The sequence below is a fragment of the Achroia grisella genome, unplaced genomic scaffold (genome assembly GCF_030625045.1).
Source record: "Achroia grisella isolate CSIRO2021 unplaced genomic scaffold, CSIRO_AGI_Agris_v1 utg906, whole genome shotgun sequence".
NCBI lineage: Eukaryota > Metazoa > Arthropoda > Insecta > Lepidoptera > Pyralidae > Achroia > Achroia grisella.
In genome coordinates, this window is record NW_026713064.1 from 843,620 (window position 1) to 867,778 (window position 24,159).

A 24,159-nucleotide genomic window follows, 5' to 3' on the forward strand; every position below is an offset into this window, starting at 1 on the left:
GCCTACATTGTAAACTAAATAAACCTATTGAAATAACAGAAATACAAAATTGAAAGTGATGTTTAATTATAATTTCAAAAATAGTTGAACTAATTTTGTGTTTCAGTTTAACCAAGGTTGGATTTTGGTTTTCATTAATGTCCAAGGCAGTTGAGATTATAATAATTATTAATTCTAATAATCATTGTTTTTGGGTTTAATTACATTGATAAAGTCCCTCAATAAAGAAATGTTTGCTGGAGAATATTACTATCTTTATGTTCTTATAATAATGATATAAAGAAATATTTAAATTGATTGTGCACTAAATTTAATAGCGACTTTACGGAATGTTCGAGATGAAGTGATAAAATGTATAAAAAGTAAAACCAATATCGATGTTCCATGGGTGACGTTCCAAATTTGAATTTTACTTTTAAATAATTCATTGGCTATTTGCAATCGCATTTATTATGTTTATATATTATTGACAATTAAAAAAAATAGATTTTGAATTTCAATGGATTGCACCTAGAATAATAAAGTATGCCTAACATTTTACACAATAGAAACAAATACCGCTCTTTGAAGCTGTTCAATTCATCAGTCAACTAGTACAATTGTTTATTTATAACAGAAAACGATTGAAAACTTTGAATAATTTAGGCTTTATAAATAACTTAACAGCCTCCGTGATCTAGCGGTGTACGGTACACCGTCTTATTTCCGATAGCTGTAGATTCGAATCCTCGTACGGCATTTATTTTCATATGTATGATTGTTTGTGTATTTACAAAAACAACATGTATTTAAGTATCTGTATCAGTTGTCTAGTATCCAAAACTAAAGCTCTGCTTAGCTTATGTGAATTGTCAACGGTTGTAATTTCTATTGTAATGCACACCACGAGTGTCATTCGAAGTTATGATATCCGTGATTCTATAGATATAACTATTTATTCAACGGTTGTGACATAGAAGTTTAGTGTATAAAAATAGTAACAAGAAACTGTAGCGGACTCACGGGCCATTAGGTTTACTCGTTTGCTACTACAATCTAAAAAAACTTATTTGTTACAGGAAAAAAGTTGCACAATATATCAAAGGTGGACGTCATTCCAATCAGAAGACATTCACCCGCTCACCCGCAAATTGTAAAAGTTATGCGTCTAGTCGCTTCGTCTTTCTGGAGGGAAAAATGGCGTCGGATGACAGCTCAAATATAACTCACGCTTTGACTAATCTGTTTGAGGAAATGCTACTGGCCACAGAAGTGGAAAGCGATAACCGAACTAATATTGATCTGACGCAATTCCTCTCAGCTTTGAAAGAGCAATCGACCAAAAACAACAGCTACGAGCCTTTGGATTTTGGTACACTTGTGAAACTCGTGGATGGCTGGAGAAGCAAATTAAACTTGACCAAGTCTACTGAAGTGACGTGCAATTACTGCGAGGGTAATTTTCGAGACGTTATCTTAGCTTACAACAGTATCCACGGTTATATTAGCCTTATTGTAAGTACTAATATTCATCTTATATTATAGATAGAGGCATTTTGTTATTTACTTTACCACATGTCGTTTTTATCTATTGTTACTGTGCGTTGACATTCAGATACTTCTAGTATGAGTACCAGACAACTGAAATGAATAAATACGTACATTTTTTTGTAAATACATAAATAATATACATGGAATGCACCCAAACCTGTACCAACAAACTCAGCAATCGAATCCGCGACCATGGAAAATAAGGCGTTGTGCTTAACAGTTAGACCACTAGATCGTCAAATAATTGGATTGTTTGTTCGAAATCTATATTATTAAAAATGATAGAATGGAAATTGGTTACATAGATTAATCATAATATCTTGGATAATGACATATACAGTTTTTTTTATTTCTAATCCAACAGTACACATACTGCATAAAAACGAAACGTATAAACTAATAGTATAGGTGAAAATAGGTTTCTCAAAATCAATAAAATAATATAAAGTAGTGACGGAATTCGCATAGATAGATACCAGGCACACCTACATTCCGATATTTTAGGAATGACATGATCCTCGAATTATGGATGTTCATAGGTCGCAGTCAGACCAGTCAGGACAAAAAGTAATTAATATATATCCCTGTTACCTGTAGATACATATACATGTCATCAACTGCATCGCAGATTAGTATCTACTAAAGACATTATTTTTATTGTAGGATGTAAGATAAAAGTGCGAACAGCAAGTGATAATAAAATTTAAATTAATATCATATATAACTAAAAAATATACTTAATATACAAGTAGCACGAAATATAGAATACTGTAACACTAATATATATGTGTCTGTTCTATAATAAACAAAATAGTAGATTAAGGTTCCTATTCCTATTCAATAAATAAAGAAATTAATAAATAAAAATTCTTTATTCTACTACATTAATATTGAGTTTACATTCTAATAAGGATTCTAAGAATCCGTAATAGGAATTGAGGAAATAAAAACCATTGCTCCTAAGAATATCTTTCAATTCTTGTCCCTGACGAATGTAGGCAGCGATCTCTCTCTAGATTTACATGTAGGTCACAGTGCTATAGGTCTAAACACATGACAATAGCCCAAATTCCTCAATAAAAAAAAAACAGGAACATTTTATCATATAGTTCACATTGTATCTCATCAGATCGTTCGTCACTCTATCATAATATATAATTGATACCTTAAACAATATTGTGGTAAATTCCAGGTTAATTTGTCACGATTGGCTACATGACCTGATTTCATATCTTATTCATCATTGATGTCCGTAATATAGTTAGGATCACCATTCAACCATCAGTTATTATCAAAATAATAAGAAAAAAACAAAATCCATTCTTATTTGTAAATATATAACATTGCTGTAAACATATTTCTAAAAATATCAAATACGGAATAAACAAACAAGTATAAGTTCAATGAGGCATTAAAAGGCAGAACATGTTTACAAATAAAATTGATATTTTATACAGCTTTTTGATATGGGCATTTATCGGTTTAACAAGATATTTTCATATTGCGAGCAAGTTTGTTTTTGCACCTGGAAATATCAGTTACTGAATCTTCAATATAATATAATCTTGTATATATTGATATTCTATTACAAACATTTTTATTGAAATGTCTCTTCTACCCACGTAATAGTGGCAAAAATTATCTATACTTTAATAATATCATAATAATTTTGTACTACTGTAAATGTAACTATATGATTGATACAAAAGACATCTTTCATCATTTCATCATTCGTCATTTGCTATGTATAGTATTTAAATGATATTGAATACAGAGGAAAATTGAATACAGAATTTTACGAATCAGAAAAATAGTTCTGATCAACTTCCATGTATCAGATAATCGCTTAAGAGTTATTTAATGCACAGTTTTTCACTTTAAATATTATTTATATAGGTAAATACTAATATGAAAGTAAATCCTATAAGTTCCAAACTTAATTATTACAATTAGTTCAGAAATTAGGATGAATAGATACTCTTCAGTATCTGAACTGTACACGGGAAATGTGAACTCAAAAAACATATTATCCTATAAGTGCCAAACTTAATTATTACAATTAGTTCAGAAAAATGTGAACTCAAATACCATAATATCCTATAAGTTCCAAACTTAATTATTACAATTAGTTCAGAAATCAGGATGAATAGATACACTTCAGTATCTGAACTTCTGTACACGGGAAATGTGAACTCAAATACCATAATATCCTATAAGTTCCAAACTTAATTATTACAATTAGTTCAGCAATTAGGATGAATAGATTCAATTTCTGTACATGCGAAATGTGAACTCAAAAAAAATCACCGCTTTTTTTAAGTTAATTCAAAATGTTATCGCATTGTCAGTAGCATACAAAAAAATTAAGCTTGTTATGTTATTATTATGAATTTTAACAAGTTTTTGACGGCTTTATAAAGCTGGTAAAGTTATTATCATCTCTCATGTCGTATTGAGTATTATGTACGAAAACAGGCATGGAAAGTACAACTTTCTTGAGTGCTTTAATTTGTTCCGTCTTCAACTCGAAAGGAGATAACTTATTCCTTACAAGTAATATTACTAAGGCAAATATTACATTATCAGATAGATGAATTCTTTATTTACGACCTACTATAATGCTGCCGCCTGATTTTAAATCTTTAGGGAGATTACCCAGTTTCAAATATAATGATAGATCTATTTTTGTTTTTATCCCATATTTCTGATAATAAAAAGTAGAAATAATTAATGTAAAGATGTATATTCTACAACCTAATATTCCCCCCTAAGTAAAATAAAGGAATAATAAATAAATAGTACTTCAGAAATAATAGATAATTTTATCTTTGTGACATATTTATGTACTTATGTTTAACTTTACACCTAAATGAATAACTGATGTGGACTCTAGTATCCTTGTTTACCGATTGTTGATTCTTGTTCACAAATATTGGTTACATTTTTTTGTTATTATTCAATATATTATATCTCAAAAAGTAAATACTTCGGCACGCCTACGAAGAACTTATATTCTTAGAATTTAAAGGTTGTCTGTAAGAGATTGCGTTCCAATAATGCGAACTTTATTATTTCTAATATCTATATTTTGATACAATGTATTGTACTTATTTGTAAATAAAATATTAAGTATAAATCCATAGTTTTCAATACAAAAAACTCGATCTTTATCTTGGTCACTTGACAATCATGTTATACAACTTTTTCGTAAGAATTTCAGAATTATCTTATATTTTATTAAATATCATCTGTAATACGATATAACAATGCTTTTTTTGAAACAAAGTGCGAAACTGTAACTACCATATAGTAATTTTTGTAGCTGTGACGTGGTCAATACTAAAATGTCCAGATGTATGTTTAACTGGCACAAAACAAAACAAAAGTTTTGAAACAAAGAAGCCCACGTGACAATACTGATGTATGTTTAACTACGGGAGCAAGATAAGAAATATCTATCGTTACAAAGTCCAGTAAAAATACTGCGTGGCGTAAAAAGCAACTTCCAATTGTTGTATTAGTTTTGGTCGTAATCAACTTTTGTTACCTAATATTAGCGATAACATGATAATATAGCAGCAATTGGTTTTACCAAAGTGGACTTTGTCGACTGTGTAGGTACCTCTGTCTCATCTCATTCAGCTTCCAAGCCGGCTTGCTTAGTATTTCGATTGGAGAAAGAAAAGTCGATGAAATTCAATGTAATTTCATCGAGTTTTCTTAACAACTGGCACGCTCTGCGCTCGTCGACTGAATGCCGCGGCTCACGCAACGAAAGAGGATTATTCAACTACCGACCTCCGTATTTATAGACCAAAGTCAGTGTAGTAGGTTGGTCTATAAATACTAGATAGCGCTATTTACAATATTCGTAATAATCTTTACATTGGGTACTTCATTAGTACTAAAAACAAACCTTCCTTCTTTTAATATATTTTGAAAATATCGGATTTTTGCTAAAATAATGATGTGAATTCTAACACTAAGGTATAACAACTTAACGAAATGGCAATATATTAGGAATCACAAAGATCAACGTGACAACATAATGTCCAAGGCTATTTTTCGTGAATCAGGTTCAGTTACCTCTTACAATAAGTAGAAATGACAACATTGCTATTTCAGTTAACTGGAAAAAATCGGCCCACACATAATTTTAAATAAAAAAAATTCAGTTGTTAATTATACGACGATATATGGTAAGCTTTGTAAATTATAATAATAACGTATAAAACTAGAATAGCCAAATATCATCTTTACAGTCATAATAGTAAATATATGAAAAGGTACATACATTTTTATAAACATTTGTCAAATACTGTTGAAGTGGATTGATATATAAGCTGCTCTATTTCGGTTCTCTCGCACACCCCTCGATATCGCGAAAAATTAAGGTCAAATATTATAGACACGCCATTACTATATGATATTTTCACTTTAATTATAAATAAGTATTAACTATATTTACAAAAACATTAGGAATTGATTTAAAATAACTCAATAAAAACAATCGTGAATTCAACATAGTTTTTTAATTAATGTTTTCCTATTCTTTGAAGGTTGAAAGCTTTCTTGCTTTCATGAAGTGTTCAGTTAATGGGACGCTATAGATTTTTCCATTTATAAATATTCAAAGAAAAATCATTTTTCCAATTCAAAAAATCATAAATGAAAATTTCATCAAAGTGGATTTGATGAAATTTTCATTTATGATTTTTATACATAACAAAAAGAAAGCTTTTGATATAATCTGTGGTCTTCCAACATATATATGATTCTAGTAACGGATAGCCTGGATGATAGGGGAAAGATGAAATTACTGAAACTGGTGTGAAGTAAATTTGTGGATGTGTCCTACACAAACCTAACGTTTCTAATTGTCGGAACAGTTAATAGAGGGAAATTGAGGAGTTTTGAACAGCTTTGTAAACTCAGAAACTGGTCACTAATTTAATCGAATGTAGATTACTTTCCGTGACCACATGAACTGAGAGCCTATTAGAATTAAAACATTGTACTGTATGTGAGTTTAAATTCAACTAAAAATTATATTTATAATAACTGCAGTAAATATGTTCCAATTATCGGCGATTACTTTATTACTATACATTTTTATTTAAATATTTTATTTCTTATAAACAATATTAATTTTTCGAAATGTAGAAGTTAATTTGCAAACAGTGTTTAGCTATTTTTATGGATAGATTATGTACACAAGATACACATAAAATGAGATAGACGTCAGAAGTCAATAGAAAAACCTATCACAGTGACAGTATAACCTATCCAGATAATGGGTTAATAGTGGCAAGACATTATACAATTTTGAATGCATGTTTTGACGAGTCCAATTTGCACTTATAACGAAAAACGTTACTACTGTTCTATACGTAATACAGATGATATATTTGAGATGACAGATTAGATTAAACATATTCTCTTTTACATAATGGTATTATATAACAATCTGGAAAACCTTGTTATAACCGTGGAATATTAAAAAATTTTTCTTTTTTTTAATTAACACATATTGCAAACGTTGCAAGACTTTGGTATGCTAGCGTTGTTAAGCGCTTAAATTTATTGGTAAGTTGAGGAGTGTGAGGAATTTTAACGACGAGTACCTAACTGTATCATAAATAACCTTACATTATGTAGTTGGGTAGGGTAATCATATCTTAAAAGGCACAAATTGAATATTATTAGGAATAAATTATTTTGATATAACCTATTGTAATTTAAATAAGGCGCTAGAATCTTTATTTTCTATGTAACAAATCAGAGATTATTTATTCGTTAAGGTATATATAGTTATATAACTAGGACAATTCACACAGCGCCATCTTGTTGCAGGTACTAAACAATTGATGGAAATATTGAAACAGATAATTTTTCTAAATACATACATAATACACATACCACAAACCAAGACCAATACAAACAATCATACTCCTAAATACGAATTTTATTTATTTGTATCGACGCCGCGACTATAGTATAAGGCGAAAGCAGTTTACCGTCTATTGTCGCGGTTCCGACTACAGGCGGTGTGGTAAACCGCTAAACTACAGAAGCCGTCATACTAAATATGAATTTTGTATTTACAGGTATGTTTTTTTGGAAGTTTAGCGAACGCGCTCAACGTTGCTGTGTTAACGCGACGGGACTTAGCTGCAGCGCCAATTAATAGACTTTTAAAATGGCTAGCAGTGGCTGACGTTTTTGTTATGCTAGAATACGTGCCGTTCGCTGTCTACAGATATCTGGTAAGCCATTACTATTCTGTTCTCATTTATCCGCAGAAGCGTTGGGAATTGTGAGGAATTAATTCATTATAAGTTTTGCCAACTACAAATAAATGCCCGTATTCAAAGGCATTTTTCACTGCAAAATAAATCAACAACAAAAATAAATATATATATTCTACAATAGCTAGAATATTTAGACGCGTTAAATCAAGATTATCAAATCTTAGTTGACGAAGCAGATCTAACTTTGTTGGACACAGTAGGTTAGAAATTCAAGTAACTTTTCATAACATTATCATAAGTTAGAGATGCGAAATAGTTTCTCAAACTATAAATAATATTTGAGGTTGAGATATTTGGAGTTCCGATATTATCGGTTTTTAACCTACTTCAATAAAAGGTAGTGAAATTTGTGTTACCGCAGGACGTTTTTCTACAGGTTTCCGATTTCTTTATTTGAAAACTGGTGTGTGTTGTCATATATATCACTAAGATCGGTTCCGTAGTTTTAAATTATACGTAATATTGCAATTACAATCAGTTTATTCATCTAAATTTATACGAATATACAAATTAATATTGAGTAACCGCGGTAGATAAACAGTAGTGTGAGTGGGCCGCAAACTAACTTCGTGTAGTTATACAGAATTGAGTAATGACTGACAATATTTATATACACATTCAAACACCATAACGCCTCTCACATCGATTCCCGGCCCATATCATATCAACATACCAGAGATAAAATAAACATCGCCTTAATGCCCGATAATGTTACTAATTGAGGAATATCTAATTTCCACTTCAGACCAACACATGCCAAAAAAGCTATGTCGGAAATATTTATGAGAAATTTTGAATAATTAACATGTAAATAAAATGTATAAATTTATAACTCGAAAATAATATTGTACCAAATAGCTATATATTTTTGTACTGCAAAAGAGAAACTTGATATTAAAGTCGTTAATTTGTACTTTAGTGCTTTTCGCCAATATAGATGTATAGATACAATAATAATCTTTTGATTTTTTAGATAAATTTGAAAAATTATTTGTCACAACAGACAGTTAAATATTTTAAGAGTATCGTCATAACTAAGCAGCATATGAAATGTTCTAATAAAAAAATATTGACATGTAGCCTAACTTAAGTTTTTTAGTAGTCTTTTTAGAAAATAATAGTTGCGACAAACAATTATAAAACTAATAGTCAAAATATAAATATTAGTCATTTACTTTTTAGTATAATACTAAAATAAGTTAAATGAAACATAATATTTTTAGAAAAATACTTTGTGATTTTGACTATTAGTTTTATAATTGTTTGTCGCCAAGTATTATTTTGTATAAAGACTACTGAAAAATCTTAAGTTAGGCTACATGTCAATTATTTTTTATTAGAACATTTCATAGACATAATGTATAGATATTTGAAACAAAATATTTTTAGAAAAATACTTGAAAATCTTTTCCGTGTTCTATTATAAAATTCACTAAACATATTTTTTCTTTCTAAATCGCTTTTTGCTATACCAGATACTGCCTGGACAGAGGGAAATGCCATATAAATGGGCCGCCTATCTCCTGTTTCACATGCACTTCGCTCAAATATTCCACACTGCATCCATTTGCCTGACTCTATCCCTCGCTGTGTGGAGATACGTCGCCATCAAGTAAGTAGTATTAGTTAGTAAATAAATAATAATTTTTATGTAGTTCCGAAAAGTATATAGACTAGTATTCATAGCGTTTGATTACGTAGACTAAAATTAACTCTTAATAGATTTAGACAAAATACTATTACTTTTATCAAGATTTTTTATCCGGCCAACCAGGCTTTTCACGAGTCCTCTTAACTTCTTCAATTTTGTATATAATAACATAATACACCGTTTTTGTCACTGTGGAATAATGCACGTAAATAACTTTATAGGTCAAAATGTGTAGTAAAAATATCTTTACCAAATAAACCTTTGAAACTTCAGATTGCTTGTCCTAGTTTAATTAAGATTTAAATCACATCATTTATTTTTTTGTTACCAGCCTGATCCCAAATAATCTGTGAAATATGACCGTTTCATAGCCCTTTCTAAATGACCACACTTTCTAAACGACCCACTTTCGTGATTCGTAATAAGATACTATAATATAACGATTTTTATCCCAATGTATCCTTTGACCATTTTCCAATCCGGAAAATGGATCAATTTATTTCATTAATTTAGTAACAATTTCATCTAAAATGCCTGCAATTTGACATTTCCCAATTCTTCGTCACATTACCAGACGTAATGACGTTATTTATTGATTAGCAATTTAATAATATTAATTCTAAGATATAAACCAATGTTATTCTAGCATTGCGCGACTAGATATTTCAGAAAGTGGTTTGCATATATACTTGACTTCACAAGTAGAATAGTAGTTTTCTGCTTATAGGGTTACAAATATTAGGTTCTAAAGTAGGAAAGTTCCAAGCAATTGCTGGTTATATTGAATAATTTTAAAATCAAAATATATCAATTCATATAGGTCTCTTAATCATACAGACTTTTATGATATGTCAAATCTACCGACAGTTCGGAGTGCTTTCGAACTAAGAAGAAATGATAAGATACAACGAAAACAATTTATAACATCATAATCATAAACCACACAAAAACATAGTACTAATCTATGACTGTAACATAATGTACATTTTATATACCTATTATCATTAAACATTTATTATCTTTTAGTGTTACTCGCACAAAATAGTTGATTTTTTGTAGATGTAATACCCAAAGGTTCATAAGCCAAGCTATAGACGATTAATTACACTAGTGACATATACTGACGCTTAATTTTCATTTCCATTTGTGGCAGAATATACCTAATAAGTTTCTCGCTCTATCACTAATTAAGTAAGAGCAGCCCATAAACTATATAAATGACAATATATACGGGGCGGGGCTTACTAATCTTCATTTCATTAAGTGCGACTAACATAAATCTATATGTGTATATAAATATGTTACTTGTAACAGGTAGGAAGTATGTTCATTATCGTTACATAAACTTACATGCCGAAAAATAAAATTAGAAAATAGTGACGAGGTAAAAATTATCTAGGTATTTATTGATAACGTTTCACTTAAAAATGGCTGGAAAATTAGTATAATTATTTTACATAATATAGTATTAAATATTATTTAACAACTAACTAAAGAAAACTGAATAAATAGGAGCGAAATAATAAATTTTACGAATATTCTTAATACACTACCTATAGATTCATTAGTTCATTTATTAATAGAATAATAGAGGTAGCGTTATTTAGATTATTTATTTGTATGATAATAGATGTTGATTTACAAATTTACACGCATACGAAATCGCTGGCAACACACATTCATATATGTAAACCCTAGATATAAAAGTATCATGGCCTAATGATTTTCTACTTCCACATAAACCCCAAGGTCCTAAGCTCGAATCAGAACGACACAATAATAAATTACGGGTGACATTTTGTTTTAATGGTTAACTACCAAATTGTAGATAAACCGATGACAAACCAAAGTCATCCGGTGGTAGGTAGACACGCCATTGACCATGCTGGGTTCAAATACGAGTAGTGACATGATAAGTACACAGTAGTATAGTGACCAGTAGGTCAACAGTTAGCAATGCATCTGCTACGGTATCGTCGTATACCATTATCTTAGGTAGGTCCTTTTCATCAATGTCAAAAAAACGTGAGGACTTTATGATATGAATAAGTATAATAAAATTACAGTTTTGTTACAGATTTATCATTTTTATGTATTTACGTTAGAGTATATGTCTTACTAAATACACACTAATTTATTTAACTTCATGCACTTTTTAAAAATCTAATGAGTTCAACGAATAATTCAAATCCTTGTGTGTTTATGCTAAAATCACGAGATGTCCGCACGGGCCTTCAGTATTACCACAAAGGATTACATATGCAAAGTGAAAACTTTTAGGCCAGTGCTCACCCTGGAAAGTTCTGGAAAGTGGTTCTAGGAAATGCATTGAAGCATGATTACTATGATTAATACGACTTTGATTATAATTGTAGTATTTTAAACCTTAGTTTTTTTCTGATAATCTATTTAAAGTGTATTGTATTTTGAGGGCAGGCAGGCTTAATACAATTAATATCCTCCACCAGATAACATATTGATGTGGCCCGAAGACAGGTAAATATAGGAAATAAATTATATAATATGTGCATACATACATGATAAACAAGCAGTGGTTTTAGACAAAGGTTAGCTGAAATTGCATCAAATTCACAACACAGATTTATATTTGTAAAATGTTATTTGAGTTATTCTTTTACAATAATATCTTCTCTGCTATGTTATAGAGTATATTATAAATTTATATTTTGTCTAATATCGTTTTCAAGAAATAATTAAGGGAATCCAATAATTAAAATTTTACAGAGAAAATATATATGGAAATATTCACAAAGATGCGTGGTCGTTTAATTATAATATATACGTACATTGTCGAGACTTGAAATATAATTGTCGGTCAAGTAACATTTATAGTATAGGAGGACAAGGCGAAACCGTTTACTTTTCCTTCCATTTACGTGAAAATTATAAATAAACATTAGGCAGGCGATATACATAATTAATTGTCGTGTACCCACTTATAAACACTCGTATCTAATTTATGTAGTACGTATTCCTTAAATTAAAAATATATTTTCTAATATTTTAATTCATATTCTGAAAAAGAAAAATGTAATCATTAATACAAATGTTTGTTCTGTTGAAATTCGAATCTGTCGAACTATCAAGTTATTGTGGGTATGGTACAGAGGTACCACAGACAACACAGAGGTGTTACCTATATCAGTTATCAAACACTTAGCTTTGTAAGATGTGTTTTTTTTGCAAAATTTTCAAGGTACAGAGGTATCTTTTGCTTCTGAAATGGCAATAGTGGCGCTGTTCTTGTTATAGACGACGGAGACCATTTACCATCAGATGTACCGTCAGCTTTTTAGAAAATCCAGTTAAATAAAAAAGTCATGTGCCTGTGAGTATCCTAAGCCATCACTAAGCCGAACTTCTCATCTAATTGAACGTTCACTCACGCGAACGTAAGCACAGCGTTGGTTTCTCCATATTTTTTTACTCAAATAAACATAGAACATACCCGCAAAATCTTGGTTAGTTTCAAATGTGTACTATTCCGTAACAGGATGTGTGTATAAATAAACAAATAGTAATATCATTCTACTTCTTTGTTTTATTGGATAAATATGGCAGATATTTACTTGGAATTCTACACACAAACATAACATAACAATTTTATATTTTAACTTCTATCCATTTTAGAATTTGTAGTACAGACAGCTTTATAGATTTCTGCACAATAATTAAATTTAACACAATTTGATGTATGCGTATAAACTAGTTATTATAATGTTGTATTTAAGTGTGTATATATAAACTTGTAGAACATAATGATTTTTATTATTTTTTCATATTAGACATTCTTGTACTTTAAAGATATAGGTGTAGGCTACCAACCTCCACATAGGATACCACATACGATTTCAAATCACATCAAAAACGGCTATTGCTAACAGTCAATTACGGCGATTCAATTATGTATTTCAGAGGGTTTAGAAGTGACGTGAAATTAATATATTCAGAAACATTGAGACGTATGTTTCTTATAAGAGATATATTAAAGCTTTGAGTAAAATTATATCATACTTAGCAGCTTTCCCATTGTTATTTTGTAATTTATCTTATATAATATATACCTATTTTGTACCGTCATCTTGGATGTAGAACAAGTCATTAAATACAAACCGCAAAGTAACATACAGTTAATTATTAGGGATTGTTTCTACACACTAATAGTTGATTAATAACAAAAGTAGATTTGAGCTTTAGAGCTTATTTGCAAAGAATAAGAGCTGAGTTTCTTGTCAGATCTTCTCACCTCGAAAGCACTCCGAACTAACGGTAGATTTGACACAAGAGTCTGTAAACTAGATTTAGTTGGATAAAGATATTTTGACATTCATTTTTGATTGACCGGTAAGTGACACCGTCATAAAAAATTGGCCACATTACTAGCAATAACCCTATAATAATAATAATAACCCTGGACAATTCACACAACGCTATCTAGATCCAAGCTAACTAAGGCTTGAATTATAGGCACTAGATAACTGATACAAATACGTAGATTTTTTTTCGTATACCCAGACCGATACAAACAATCATATTCATGAATACAAATGTCTGTGCCATGCGAGGAATCGAACCCGTAACCATCGGAATAAAAGAGCAGTCCATTACCGCTAGACCACCGAGGCCCTCAAAAAAGCAATTTATAAATGGTATTCTTTTTTTTGTATGGGTGATATTAGTGGAAATAATAGAAAATACTTGCACCTGTGGAAAGTAATAAAATAGACGTGAGGTCTATTTACTTCGCCCATCCAGATAATTTCACCAGGAATTAACCAAGTTAGTTTCTAGAGATGACCGCCTGGAGGTTGACCTTGCCTGTAGTGTGGTCATTAGTCCTATTACTTTTCAATTCTCTTCTTACCCTAGTTTCATTTAATTTTTACTTCTTTAGTGTACCTACAACCATATACTCGTAACTTAATAAATGTTCGCAATTTTCGTAATAAGTCTGCCATGACGGGCGTATATCTGATGAATTTATATTTTACGTTGATTAACACACAAACTAGTAACTACTAACGTTTATTACAAAACTAGCCGTTTACCGCAACTTCACCTAACTATAGCTATAGTTAACTAAAAAATTAATTATTAGAGCAGGCTTTATAGGTCATTGCAAATGACACATTTTTTCGTCCAGTTATAGCATAAATATCCAAAAATGCTGATATTAATTTATAACGAATTTGTTACTTACTTGTACTAGGTATAACTGATAGTGCCGTCAGATTTTATTACATTACCTGATGTTTCCAAAAGGTATAACACACTAAAAGCCAAATAAAATACTCATGAAACCAAACACATTCAACTGCGAAATAAAGTGGAAAAAAGAAAATAAATTTGAACGTGACCGCACACTTGGTATGAAGGTTTCAAAATTTATATTCATTTCCCTAATTTATTTCTTAGAAAAAGTTTACCTTCATGGCCATATGTATCAACTTACCTAGCTCTATGTAAGTATGTATATTTTAACGCATTTATTATCTTTTCAGATACTCAGACAGAAACCATATATTGTGTACGGAGCGACGCTGTAGCACAGCAATATTGAGTAGCTTCATTATACCTCCTATACTTTGCATTCCCACATTTATGGTAAGTAAAGTACTCCACTTTAAATTATCAATATTTTGCACGATAAATGTAATACATACATCGAGACTAGTATTATAAATACGAAAGTGTATATATCTGTATGTCCATTTGTTACTTATTCACAACTAAAGGACTGTAGTACGCATATTTCATCACAAGGACTGACATATGTTACCTTTTATCTCAAAAGATAAACAAAGTTACGGGTAACAATTAGTTATACAAATAAGTCTGGCGGCGCGTGGAAATCTACATATGTGTAGATTTCAGCCTTTTTTTTATTTCTCTCTCCAATCGTAATTGACTTTGTATCGACGAGAATTCGGTAAAATAAAAACATACGATAAGTAAAAACGAGTACAAATGACATCACATAATATATATAGATGTACTATCACCAAAGGTAGGTTTTCAATGTCATTTTCATCTCAAATAATATTATTACTACTGTTAGTGAAATTAGCGGTCAGCAAAATATGTCAATTTTATTTCTATACTCTTCTTTTGAAGCTCATAACCAGTACACAAAAAATACCGTGTTTTAATATTTCATATAAGATATACGTATCAAAGTTAAATTTTCTCTAAAATATACCGAAATTAAGAGTATAATTTAGGGATTACCTATATTATTGAACAAACACTATCAATGCTACCCAAGAAATCAACATTAGTAATCTCATACTTGTTTGCAGTCAGCAAACAAATATTAATGTTAAAATAAATATTACCAAATATATAGATACTATATCCTTTTTACTTGACTGAATATTGAGAACGGCCTATTTATTACCTTCTAAATAATTTAAAATCTCTAGATACGTAGATCAGTAATGAGAACATTGATCTATCTGCACTCCTGGGACTGCAGACTAAGTAGGTACTTAACGTTCGGTCGAAATACGGTCGACAGATTCCAGCAACATATAAGTAAACAACCTGGGAAATAATATTAGAAGGTAAATAAATACGAGTATATATATATTTATATAATTATCTAATATATACATAATGCTATTCTAAAATATTACAGTAACAAGGTAGTACAGTGTTACAAAGTAATATCTAGTTAAAGGATGCTTTAAATAAAACATTTCTTCCTTGGGATAGTTTGGAGTCGGAATTAGATGAAAATCAGTATTACAGAGCTCAAAAGTCTTTCCGGGTTCTTGTATATAATTATTAGATATACACTCTTTCAAAATAATTTTATATTTTTTATTTTATTACCATAAAATTACGAATAGTTAAGACGTTTCCACGAGAAAACTTACCGACACATTTGGCACTTTTCCATTAGCGACATTGCTAATATAATGCTTCTTCTTCTAGAAACCTTTTTGTTTTACTGCGAGAAAATCTTCAAAGAACTTCATTTCACTTCACTTGCTTTAGTTGCATGATCAAATACTGAGAAATTCGTAGACACTGAAACCCGTTCGTTTTTTTTTTCTAGACAAAAGTGCCTATACTAAACTATTAGAAGTGGATAATACGATTTCTTCTTTCAATTCCAAGTTGTATCTGAGATCAGTAATTCAACATTGATCTTTGATCACCCAGAGAACATACGTGGTACTTCTACTGAACCGGTTTTTGCAATTTTTTACAACTTAACAAATTATTGTCTTATATGATAACTGTCATGATGTTTTATTAATTTTAATGATCTTTATAAGTTTCAATTATTATTATTTCTCTATAATATTTCATTTTGACTAAACACATTTATATTTCACTTCAATAATGTCTTAAATACGGCAATAGTTTACTTGTTTCCAACGTTTCGGATGTCTGCGTTGGAGGTAGACCCTCTATAACGTGCAGTAATACTGGAATTCTAACAAAGAGATGTTTCAACTTGTATGTTTACAAATTATTAAATAAAATTTCAGAAAATAGTTTACCATGATATTTATTTTGTTTTCCTGATTAATGATTAATAATTATATCAGTTACGTATTAGGGCACTGTAATTTATTTGGATAGGTATTCACTCTGGAATTCTGTGGGTATCTATCTCGAAGTATGGTCTCTGTATATACATTTTGCCTTTAAATACATGAAACGGATGTTTGTACTTGTATCACATGCATTAATATGTTTATTTAATGTACGTTACTCAGTCGTACTTCATATATACTATTTGATATTCGAAATACGCAATTTGTGCGAAAATTCTAATACAAAAATAGCCTAAAATAAAGGACTTATTGATACAGCGTTAAATCAAACTCTAACACACATTTAAGAACAACAATTGGGTAAATGGGGCATGTTTTACTTCGTTCCTAATAAATTTTATTATCGTCTCGGTAACCGATGGTTTGTTATTTTACGAGAGGGCCTAATAGCTCCGGATATTTGATTTCCTGTAGATACATGTTTGGAAAATATAACAATATAGTAAATAAACGAAACAATCATTCCCGCACATGTACTTTCTTCCTTTAGCCTTGTGTCCTTCAAGCGTAGCGTGGAAAAACACTCTCCAAGTTGGCACAATTCATTGTCCGGACTGTTCCAACTCCGAAAGTGTTTTTGCATAGAGAGCAGAACTTGCTATATACTATACATTTGGTCAAATTCATGGTTCATCTTAAGAGTAATGTAGCTACTCTTCTCTCATATGACTCTTACATTTCGAAATGTATTTAGTTTTATTTCATTATAATTGGAGAAAATGAATATATTCAATATTTAAATTCAATATTATCAACAAATTCACGTTTAACGATTTCATTCAATATTTACTACTAATTGTTTTTAGCGAATTTACGTAGATTCGCATATGGTACGCTATTTGCATATGTAAACTACTACTCCGGTAATCTCATTTTCCAATGTAAATTGTGTATCACAATCGACTAGTCGAGTATGAAGGTTATAAAATACTGATTATTTAGTACTCTTTGTGATAGTTTCGATAAAATTTGAAAGGCTTACAAAAACCACGTGAAAATCTAATCAATTAATGTTCTTGGCTTAGTAATAAAATAATATTTTTAAGAGAAATATTCTTTCTGACATTTTACAAAGAAAGATACTAATTAATATGGACTGTTGTATTGAATCGAAGAAAAGTCTCTCAAAGAGTAATGACTCCAACCCTTTTCGAAGTTTGTAGAATCGTCCATTCTAGCAATATTCAATAGATACCTTCACAATTATTAAATAATCTTTCCCCAGGTAACATTTAATTTAGTATTCCAACTTTACGTTTGGAAGAGCAAATAATTCAACTCAGATTTTGTATTTTTAACGTAGGTATACTGAATATTAATTAGGATTGTCTTCCACAGGTGTTCGACATTCACACGACTGTAGTATTAGAGCCTACTGGCCCAATGATATTGTACTATGTAGATTCAGACCACGAAGGTCAACTTTATCAGATCAATTTCTGGGTGCATGCTGTTCTAATCAAGCTACTGCCCTGCTGCATTTTAACTGTCATCAGCTTATGGTTAATACGTGAAGTATATAGTGCCAATCAGCATCAGAAGAAGGTTCGTGTATACAACGCGTGTCCTACAAATAATAAGACTGTCAAACGTCAATGCAAAGCTGATAGAAGAACGAATAGAACTACTAAGATGTTAGTGGCAGTACTGCTACTCTTTCTTGTGACGGAGTTACCTCAAGGTATTCTTGGGTTGCTCAGTGGGTTGCTTGGCCGTTGTTTCTTCAAAAATTGCTACAATTTGTTCGGGGAGTTGATGGATGCACTAGCACTCTTGAATGGTGCTATTAACTTTGTTTTGTATTGCTCGATGTCTCGTCAGTTCCGAATGACGTTTGGTCAGATGATGTGGCGGGCACATTTACACAAGTGGCCACTGCCGACGGCTTCACATTCCGATGGACAGAACACGTAAGTTATAATATTAACTTTTTATCTACGTTCGGTATCTACACAATTATTAAAAAGTAACAGACTATATACACAAGTCTCTATAAACCAGAGAATATTTTCTTCAGTGACACGAAGGGTTAAAGAATTCGTTTCAAATAGATAGAAAATTGGATTTTATTGTATTCCGAAATCTCGATAAGGCGAGACTTTAAGAGTTTTATTCACATTCCTGGTACAAATTATACGCAATGGGATAGATAATTGAATTAAATTTAGAGAAAAGAATTAATCTTTCTACAAATAATCTTTATGTTAAAATAAAGATTAATTTTTGAGCAGTATTTATTGAATTGCGTCAGCAGTCCAACGGCTTAATACATCGCCTTACTTCCATTGGCCGCGGGTTCGATTGTACAATGCAAACTTTTGTTTTCATGTATATGATTGTTTGTAATGGTCTGGATGATGTCTATGTACAGTTACAGAAAAATGTATTTAACTAATTATATCGGTCGTTAAATACCCATAACATAAGCTTTGCTTAAGTAGTGACTAGATGGCAAGTTATAAAACCTTTCTGGATTATAATGTTTTGTTTATAGAAACTACTAAACAGGGCAAAATTACAAAAAAATATTAACACATATCTTTACTCTGTACACAAACTTCAGTATAATAACCGCCTACCGACTTCAAAAAGTCATCAAATTTCATAACAAAATAAATGTTTTGCACTAGAAGATTGAATAACAGTTCATTTGCCATAAATCAATCGATATTCAGATAAATTTGATATCTAATCTAATGTCATGTTCCTTATTAAACAGTCTATTATTTTAATTACAGGGCCAAGACTTCGGTTCCGTGAGGAAGGTTCGTACAAGAGAAACGAGCGAGTGTTTTGCAGCAGTTCTTGTAAATACCATTAATTATAGACTACGGTGTATAGCACTTGTTATATTTATATAATGATTGAAGTTGAACAAAGTCATTAAATATTAATATTGTCTTATATAACAGATTAAATAACAGGTACAGGTTCTACCCACGAGCCCAAAACTAGATGTAGATGCTCATCATTGTTCAAACCAAAGGATCATATGAAAACAAAACTTACAATATATAATACTTTAGAATACCTAATTGTTTACGTAATACCTACCATTGTTAGTAGATATAACATTACTGAATTTCGAAATAGTTATATTTAAATACAATTATTGCGTTTCAATACAATGTTGTTTCTACTTAGATATAAAAATAGTATATTTTATTCCACAAAAAAAATAACTGTTTAAACAAAACGGAATAAATTTATAAAGGCTAATAAGATTCACAAGGCACATAAAGACCATCTCCTGGTGATATTTAATAGCTTATTAATTTTTAAATTACTAGCGTATGTATTTACTAAACAAGTTGACAGTTGAATGTTACAGTTTTGATAATTTACTATAATTGTATATTGTAATACTGTCGCCATGTTGTCATGTAGTACCTACCTACTTCTATGATGAAGATGAGTCTGCAGACACCTCATGAAAATGCATGAAACCGTTACACGTCGTGCCCTATATCTTTTACATATACAGGTAGGTAACAATATTAGCTTTCATAAAATATTATAATTTGTTGTTGCACAATTTTCCACCCAACTTTAAAACTTCAACATAGGATCTGTTTGAAAGCAGAATTTGTGTTTTAATGCAGAATTCATATTTTCGTCCAACTCAATGTTTGATTTTCTGAACTTTTAAAACATGAAGTCTTTTTATCTGTCTCTTTAAGACTTCTTCTTTTACTCTATAAGATTTATGTCTACTTTCAAGGCTGTTTTGTAGAACTCATTTACAAGTACCGTTACTTACGTTGAAACAGTTGATCAACACCAGTGAAGCTGCAGTTAAATCAAAAGAGCGAATTCTTATAATACTTCACTGTACTCTCAACTTTTATTAAGTATGAAATATTTTTCTTACTTACAGTTACGGGCATTAAAATAGAAATGATTTAGAAACACGTAGAAGTGATATTGATTTTAAAAACAATTTTAAAAGTGTCTCTATTATTCTTTGTGCTTATAGTCTACCTAAACCTTAAAACGGTTCCCCGTGTTGTGTTGTAAATGTAAGAAATAAGTAGATGTTTGGATTACTATTTCTGCTAACCCTAATGAGGTCCAGGATTGTTTGAGATTTGATGATGCTTTTATGTGTTTTTATTTATGATTTTCAATTGTAATTCTTTTAGTTGTTTTTATATTTCAAAGCTTAGTACGCGTTAACATTGACCTATCTAAACATGAATCATTTATAGCTATTCAAAGTATTTACGATTTTCCACCGGTCGATTACCCTGCAATAGTGACGATTATATAAATAAAATATACATTTTCAATTATTACTAGTTGTTCAAATAGTATGATTTAATAGTTTTTAAACAACTTAAATTATACTTAGACGTAATTACAATTTCATTACTAAGAATCTTAACTGTATTAATTAGACAAACTTGTTTTACTAATTACCTATCTTTAAAGTAAATTTAGATAAACGTCTAATAATGTCTGCTCTTTTTGAAAAACATTTGCTTTCATAAATTATTTTGCCGTAAAATATTGCTGTTTGCCATTAAGATTGTTTACAATCCATTTTATAATTTTACATTACATTATGTATCTTATGGAAAGAAATGTCTTTGATTGGTTTTGTTTATGATTTTTGCAGCCAGCACACCTACAGATTAAAGTAAATTCATTGTTTCAAATTACCTTTTAACTCTTCATAATAGATTATTTTAAAATGAAAGTCTCTTTAGGTATTCGTTTCGCAATGAGACTGGTTTTCATTTGGTATATCAATCACCAATAAGGATTGTTCCTAATAAGTTCGCTATAGCTTTCTGTCAGAGAAACCAGAAAAACTGTAATAATCAAGATATTTTCTAGTTATAAGAATGTAATATAACAAATCTATATGTAATTTATATGGTAATAAGGAAATAAAATTTAAGAAATTGATTACATAATTAGTTAAATACCTACTTATAATAATAATATAATTAATCTATTCAATCAAATATTTTCTTGTTATATATTATATTATACTATATTCATTGTATTATTATTAAGTCTACTTTCATTTTTTTCGCCATATAGTATTGAAAATGTACGATACTGACTTTTAATGAAGTTTCATTAAAAGTCAGAACATTATCTGGATATTTTACTGGAAACGTAAGTAACAAGTAAATCTATATATATATTAACAAAATACTGCTTATTGATCGTGAATCGTGAAATTTAGAAGACCTATAAATTGTCCCAAAAATATTGTTTTGATACAATAATAATTAAACGTTCACAATAAATTATTTCCATTTAAAGCCGTGTTAAATCTAGCTTTACATAAGTATTAAACAGTAAAAAATATCTTATACTATGATAAATATATGTACTACAGTAATTAAAACTATGATTCAGTATTCATTCTGTCCGATATAATGTTATAATATAATTTTAAAAGTTATATTCTGCCCTAGTTTTTTTAAGACTGTTTAAATCAATTGTTACAAATTATTATAATTGCTTAATACATATATAATAATTCTCGAGTGTAAGAAGCACTTGTATAAGATGATGACTTAGGCTTTAAAGCCGGCTACCGCGAGTATGACTGTGTTTGCTCTTTTAGAATGCATTAACACTCGCCTTCACCACTTGCAGCTTCCTCCCAGGCCCAACTAAGACCGGGATGAACCTATTTCTAATACAATTCACTTTATCCAAAACACAATCGGCACGCTCTGCACTCGTCGACTGAATGCCGCGGCTTTATTCAACTACCGACCTCCGTATTTATAGACCAAAGTCAGTGTAGTATCTATAAATACTAGATGGCGCTATTTACAATATTCGTAATAATCCTTACATTGGGTACTTCATTAGTACTAAAAAAAACTACCTTCTTTTAATATATTTTTAAAATGTCGGATTTTTTCTACAATAATGATGTGAATTCTAACAGGAGAGTGTTCTAACTAACGAGTGTTATCGACTATGAAACTATGTTCAAACATTATTTAATTAGTTAATCAAAATAACAAAACCATGTATTTAATTTATTGTTAATAATATATAATTTAACATACATCATTAAGTAGATATCTTTATTAAACTAATTAATCAATATTTGAGTTAAATTAATGATTTGAGTTAAATTATATATTAATAAAAGTAAATTAATAATTATTTTAATGATATTTTAATTCTAGTCACTATATATATAAGATGCAATTAAAGAAAATATTTAACATAATACCTAACTTTTAGCTAAGTTGCCTGCAAGAAAATTTTATAATTATTTTGTTAGTAGCGAGGGTTATTATAAATATCGAGAAATTATTTAATCTTCTCTATTAATATAATCCGTCTAGACTTTATCGGGTACATAATAAAGCTATTTTTCTTGTACCTAAACTATCTTAATTTCTAATAAACGGATAATTAAAGCAGTAAGACTGCTTCTTTAAAAACTTTGCAAATCCATCAGGAATATCATGGGCATTAAAATAAATATTGTACATATCTTTTTTTTTATAAATAAAGTTTGTATTTAAAAATTGAATTATGTAAATTGTTTCATTGAATTATTTTTAGAAATCAACCCACGACGATAATAAGCAACATGCTGCAAATAACATTGAAAAACTTTAAAATAAACTAACACCAGGTATCGTTCGAGGTAAGTATATCTTTGTTGATTGTGTACTGTATAAAGACACAACTACATAAAGGCCTACTCAGTAACAACTACGAAGACCACGTGACTATTTGCAAACTGTGTTATATCTCATTTACACTTTTCCATTAAGGAGGTAGCTAATAGAATCTGACTTTGACTTTCACCTCGGAACTACATTAAAGAATCGCGGTCAAAGTCCACTTTCACTTTAGAGAAAATAATTGAAACAAGTTTTTAACACACTTAATAGTTCATATTAGTTACAAAATTGCAAGTAGTTTTTTTTTTGTGTATTATCTACATACACAAAAAATAGTTGTCTTTGATAAATACCTAACAAGCTATGATTTCTTAATGTATCTTTTAATTAAAAAGATAAATTATTGTTAATAGGTAACGAAAACAGAAATCTCTGATAACTATTATACATTTTTATAGAACAAT

At 29.9% G+C, this 24,159-nt stretch overlaps 1 protein-coding gene across 1 annotated transcript; it reads left to right on the forward strand.

Moving 5' to 3' along the window:
- The first annotated feature begins 1,064 nt into the window (after positions 1–1,064).
- Positions 1,065–20,210, forward strand: LOC131853755 (G-protein coupled receptor dmsr-1-like). The gene is made up of 6 exons (XM_059204781.1): positions 1,065–1,494; positions 7,638–7,796; positions 9,317–9,453; positions 15,015–15,117; positions 18,420–18,991; positions 19,820–20,210. The coding sequence occupies exons 1-6, from the start codon at positions 1,177–1,179 to the stop codon at positions 19,839–19,841; spliced, it is 1,311 nt and encodes a 436-aa protein (XP_059060764.1). The 5' UTR covers positions 1,065–1,176; the 3' UTR covers positions 19,842–20,210.
- The last annotated feature ends 3,949 nt before the right edge of the window (positions 20,211–24,159 follow it).